General features: G+C 55.9%; 3 protein-coding genes across 3 annotated transcripts; 2 read left to right on the top strand and 1 right to left on the bottom strand.

Moving 5' to 3' along the window:
• Nucleotides 1-318: 318 nt before the first annotated feature.
• Nucleotides 319-744, bottom strand: SDRG_16629 (hypothetical protein; the record flags this gene model as incomplete). The annotated part of the gene is made up of 2 exons (XM_008622847.1): nt 319-632; nt 696-744. 2 exons carry the CDS (start codon nt 742-744, stop codon nt 319-321), a joined length of 363 nt encoding a protein of 120 aa, XP_008621069.1.
• A 635-nt stretch (nt 745-1,379) lies between these two features.
• Nucleotides 1,380-2,685, top strand: SDRG_16628 (hypothetical protein; the record flags this gene model as incomplete). The annotated part of the gene is made up of 4 exons (XM_008622846.1): nt 1,380-1,694; nt 1,759-2,079; nt 2,133-2,314; nt 2,364-2,685. The coding sequence occupies 4 exons, from the start codon at nt 1,380-1,382 to the stop codon at nt 2,617-2,619; spliced, it is 1,074 nt and encodes a 357-aa protein (XP_008621068.1). The 3' UTR covers nt 2,620-2,685.
• A 296-nt stretch (nt 2,686-2,981) lies between these two features.
• Nucleotides 2,982-4,252, top strand: SDRG_16627 (hypothetical protein). The gene is made up of 4 exons (XM_008622845.1): nt 2,982-3,336; nt 3,381-3,704; nt 3,751-3,923; nt 3,968-4,252. The coding sequence occupies exons 1-4, from the start codon at nt 3,019-3,021 to the stop codon at nt 4,215-4,217; spliced, it is 1,065 nt and encodes a 354-aa protein (XP_008621067.1). The 5' UTR covers nt 2,982-3,018; the 3' UTR covers nt 4,218-4,252.
• Nucleotides 4,253-5,153: the final 901 nt, after the last annotated feature.

The following is a 5,153-nucleotide window of genomic DNA, read 5'->3' as shown; positions in this document are numbered from 1 at the left end:
GCTGCTCGGGCTCTTGCACGAGCGGCTGGAGGTTGGTGGCTGATTGCTTACGTGGCGAGAACGAAGCTTGCGGTCCAGGCGCCGTGGCCGCAACAGCTGCATGCTGGTGCTTTCTAGACAGCGAGATACGTCACAACGCTCAATCACCAATAGCAGCATGTAATTATTACTAGCAGCAACTGCGCTCCCCAAAGTGTGACCGATATGGTGTTACGGCCTTTGTCTGTCGTCCAAGTCTTTCTGGTGGCACAAAGATCTCCGTTGTACTGGGCCGTCTTAAAATGTACCGTATGGCATTAGAATAGGTGCCGATGACTGCTATCCCAGTCGTCCAGGCTCGTCGTCCACGGCTCGTTTTCGCTCCAGGCGCAGCTCGCACTTGGTGGCCCGGCGCGATGCGCGGATGTGCGCAGCGTCTGCGCTAAAGTCTTCCACCAGCCGCGACGGGTAGCTGAGTTTCTTGAAAATCGCGCGGCGCTCGGCTCTGCTGTACCGGTTGATACGGCGCGGGGTCGTCTCGGCCGAGGCAACCTCCACGCATTGCACGCGCTGGTGGACGTACGCCATGCCTAGCGGAGGTCCGTCTTCGCTGGGCACGGCGCTGCCGCCGTGCGCGCGCCGGAATTCGTACACTGTCGCGTTGCTAAACTGTACCGTCTTGGTCCGCTTTGAGTTTGATGGCCCGTCGCTACTACGTGGCCGCTTCTTGGTGACTGTGCTCTCGCTTTGCTTGCGCTGGAGCATGCTGCGTTGCTCGCAAATGCAATTGTGGCGAATTGCAGCATTTTTGGCGCGGGCATGCGTTTTTTGCAAAGACACGCAATGTGTTTTTGGTGAAAAAGAATGTGAAAATCTGTATGCACAATACGACTGTGTGCTGTTCTTCACACGGTATTTCTCACGCACTAAAACACCGTGTGTTCTGAGGTAGGAAACGTTAACACACCTGCGGACTGCTGGCAGAACCGCTTGGGGTGTTCGTTTCGTAACTTTAATGCACAGATTGTCATGTAACGCTGCAAACACTAGGACCATGTGGTTTGATGCGCAAAAACAGGTGACATTCTATCACAATGTTGCACTAAATAGCTTACCGGTACGAAAAAGTCCGACGTCGCGTACGCTCTAATGTACGTACGCCTGGTCGAAGCAGCACGTTGTACTCTTTCGTATTTCCATTCGTCAAAGGCCCTCCTTTAAGCTTACTCTTACTAACGTTATCCTACAGAACCTACAATGTACTACACTGCCGACAACTAATAGAGGATTGGAGTTGACAACCCCCCGGCAAACAGACGTTGGTGCACCTGCTCAAAGGGGCGTGCGATTAGCCACAATGGTCTCAGAACATGTTGTAACCTCGCAAAACCCAATTTGCCATGGACGTCACCGACCGTCTTGCGTACCAGCGTGATCGCAACCGGCGCAAGCAGCAGCGCCACCGCGACCGCAACAGCACCGAACGCAAGGCCCTCGAGGGTCAGATCTACATGCTGCAGCAGTATATTCGTCACTACAAGCCGCACGCTGGCACGGCACTGCCGTGGAATGAAGTCGCGTCGGTATTTGCTGCGGCCAGTGCTGACGCGCACTCGATCAACGACAACTTGCGACAGCAGTGCAAGCAGCTCCGGCAACTCGGCAATACGCTCACGACGTGGGCCAAGGCTATGGAGCGCAGCCAGTACCCACCGGTACGTCTTTCCACTTATTAGCTACTACGAGTATTTTGGCGGTGTCCTGAGTTTGCACTTTTAGGAACCGAACGAGCCGTTTCTGTGGCGCCACGTCATGCTGGCGAGTGATCCGACTGCCCGCAAACTCAGCCTCGACTGGTACTCGCAGCACTTGTACCACAGTACGGAGCGCATTCTCCAGTATGCGCAGTTTCCAACGAACTCGATTGTTGCCGACAACCTCGAGGTTAGCTCCGGTGACGACTTGGCCGACCTCTTGCTCCGCATGCAATATGACATTGCGCTACCGTTCGAAGACGCCCACGCGCGCTTGCACACGTCGTTGGTCCACTTTAACCGGGCGATCAACGTCGGTGTCGACGTAACGTACTTGGACGAAAAGGTCTGTGGAGTCGTTTGCTGCTCGTCGTATGCCCGCTGACGTAAACCTTGTAGCTGACGTGTCAAGTCGACCCGGCGCTAAGCTTTTACCGCGTCGCTATGGGCCCTCGAGTCGACTATTGTGTCAGTCGCTACTACACCTCGACGGACCGCAACGTGTACACGTTTGGCAACCTGCGCCACGACGAGAAAAGCAGTGCTGGTCCCAGTCATGTGTGGCGTCCGAGAATGTTCTGGTAGAAAGTATATAGAGCATGGGCGCGGTCTGATTGACGACTTGGTCAGGTGCACATTGGACCGCATCGGGCCGCAGACGACCCGAATTCGGCTCCTCTTTTACAACGGGCCGATTGAGCTCAACGGACGCCGCTTGACGTGGCGCGAAGAGCTGACGACGTTTGTGCGGGATGCGTCGTCCAAGGCGATTGGTGAATCCGGCGACTCGACGGCTTTCCATCGCAAGATCGCCGAGTCGTCGCGCGGCCACATACAGTGGCATGTAAACCACCTCGGCTTCAATACGCTCCCGCACTGTCCTTGACCTTTGTACTGCAGCATCCTTGCCTTTGGCGACCGCATTTTGAATGTATTTTGTGTGCATCCTCAACAATTGCGATACTAGTACTCAAAAAGAAACAATGTCCCGGGTTCGTGGACAATTCTGTACAATAGAAAGGACTTTTGGGGGAGCCAAACCCAACTTTGCACTGCACTTGCCTTGTTACACAACATCGAACGCCGCGATTTCTCGTTTGCTAGTACACTAGTGTTAAGTGTCGTTTAGATGATGTGCTAGTATTGTGGGAACGCGTCAAACACTGCACGATGGACGTGCAAGTCGTCGCCAGCCACTCGTCGTCCGACCTGGCTGTCAATCACTTGCACATTTTGACCCGTGACACGTGTAGCCAATCAGCATCGCCTATTCCGAAAAGCGAGAATGCCCCCGAAGGGCGACAGTGACGACCACGGTCGCGCCCAGCGCCGCCTCAAGCAGCAGCGCCGCCGCGCCCGCGAAGCCAACGTGCACCGAGACCTCGAGCATCAAGTGTATGTGCTCCAGCAGCTTATCACGCACTACAAGCCTCGTTCCAAGACCATTCTGCCGTGGACACAAGTCGCCTCGGCGCTGCACGACGCCGCCGACGATGCACTGATGACCAACGCCGCGCTACTCACTCAACGCGAACAACTTCAGAGGCTCGGACACTGCCTCGCGTCCTGGGCTGCGGCGGTTAATCGCCGCTACAACGTGCCGGTATGGCCTTTCTGAGTTTGCACTTTGATCATCCAACAAATTAGGCAGCGAGCGAGCCGTTTGCGTGGCAGCACGTGCTGCTACCGACCGACCCGATCGCGCGCCGCACGAGCATTGATTGGTTCAGCCAGCGCCTCTTTCACAACACGGACCGGATGCTGGCGCACGCGTCGTTTCCGTCGTCGTCGTTGCGTGTCATGGACCACGTCGAGATCGACTGCGGCGACGACTTGCTCGATATTACCGCGCGTCTGCAGGTCGACATTGCATTGCCACTCGAAGCTGCGTACTCGGCCCTGCGGAATACGATCTGGTCGATCCTGCGCGGGGACAATGAACCCAGGCCGTTGTCTTTTATGGATTCGGAGGTCGTCAACTCACTTCACATGCGCCTGCTGATATCTAAGCGTGTAGGCGTTGCAAGCGATCGATACCAATCTGTTTCTTATGCAGCTTGGCACCGCCGACAATGTCGACCATTTCGTTGGACGCGAATTTCACGGACCAAACCGAGTTGTGTTCATTTCGGGCAACATCTTTTCGCGGCTTCACGACCGCAGTATGCCGTGGCGTCCCCGTCTCTTTTGGTGCGTACACACCCCATCTGCGGTGGGATCCTACGGCGTACTAGGCACACGCTCGACCGCCTCGGTCCGACGACGACGCGGCTGCGGGTGCTCTTCTACAACGCGCCGTGCATTGGCGCTGGCGGTCGGCGCACTTCATGGCAAGAAGAGTTTCGACACGCCCAGAGCATGCTGGCTTTGGAGCCTCAAGCCGACGAATGGGCGGCATACCAGCGCTACATGGACGGGTTCCATGCGACTATGCTGCAACAGTATTCGCAACGCCTCGGTTTGCACTTGCTTCCGACTGTCTAGTCGTACGCTGAATACATATATATCATGAACGGCACGGTGTTGCATTGTGCTGCAAGAGGCGACAGGGACTCGAAGACATGTTGGCCGACCACCACGTCCAACGACGACGGGTTTACCGTGAGTCACCAATCGCCTCTGTGGCTTCTACGCTGCCTCGAGCACATCATGGCCCCAGAGCTCCTCGATGGCCACCTCGTTTGGAGGCTGCTCGTGTAGAAGGGACGTGCTCTGACCGAGAACGGGTACACTGGAGACTGCTACCTATTGTGCTTGGCTGCCACCGGTAGCCCGGCCTGAAGACGCCCATCTACCAAGCCAACCAAGCGAATCCGAGCCCAGGGACGCACTAAATGGTGGGAACACTGTGTTGTAGGCTGTAGACGTAGTCTATTGACGCTTATCACATCCCTTTTTACGAGTTGAGACGACTGAGCGACATCCCCCGTGGACCCTTGTCCAGGCTTCACGACAGCTTCATGTTGCCAGCGCATGGCACACCGTCGGCATACATGTTTGTGCCAGGCGTCTTTGGAAGCAAGAACATTTTTGCGGGCATTGAGAGTTGTGCGATGACATGTGTGCGTCAACGTCGGCAAGACGTAAGTTCGTACCATCCAGTGGGCAAGTGATATCGTGTCAGTCGAATACACCAATATAGAAGACATAATATGGGCTAGTTCGATATCGTCGGGAGCAAATGCAGACCAATCTCGTGCGAGTGTTCCTTGAGGTACGTCGCCGTGTAGTCGTCCTTGAAGAGCTGGTGGGCACTCCACCGATCAGCTTTGGGTATGTGGCGAAACGAGCTGTCGAGTTGGCAGAATTCCTCATGCCACGTCATGTACTCGCCGGTGGCGTCGACGCATGGTGCCTTGTAGAGAAGCACGCGCATCCGCGTCGTTCTTGGTCCCGACCGTTCCAGTATGTACCTAGTCA

The sequence above is a fragment of the Saprolegnia diclina genome, assembly GCF_000281045.1.
Source record: "Saprolegnia diclina VS20 unplaced genomic scaffold supercont1.140, whole genome shotgun sequence".
Classification (NCBI taxonomy): Eukaryota; Oomycota; class Saprolegniomycetes; order Saprolegniales; family Saprolegniaceae; genus Saprolegnia; species Saprolegnia diclina.
Note: the sequence above shows the minus strand (reverse complement) of the source record. Positions and strands in the feature narration are given on the sequence as shown.

What these genes read in the sequence shown, in the direction of transcription:
- SDRG_16627 (XM_008622845.1), top strand. Translation starts at nt 3,019, where the DNA reads ATGCCCCCGAAGGGCGACAGTGACGACCACGGTCGCGCCCAGCGCCGC. An exon ending in ATCGCCGCTACAACGTGCCG is followed by an intron (nt 3,337 to 3,380) that starts GTATGGCCTTTC and finishes CCAACAAATTAG; the next exon opens with GCAGCGAGCGAGCCGTTTGC. An exon ending in TGTCTTTTATGGATTCGGAG is followed by an intron (nt 3,705 to 3,750) that starts GTCGTCAACTCA and finishes CTAAGCGTGTAG; the next exon opens with GCGTTGCAAGCGATCGATAC.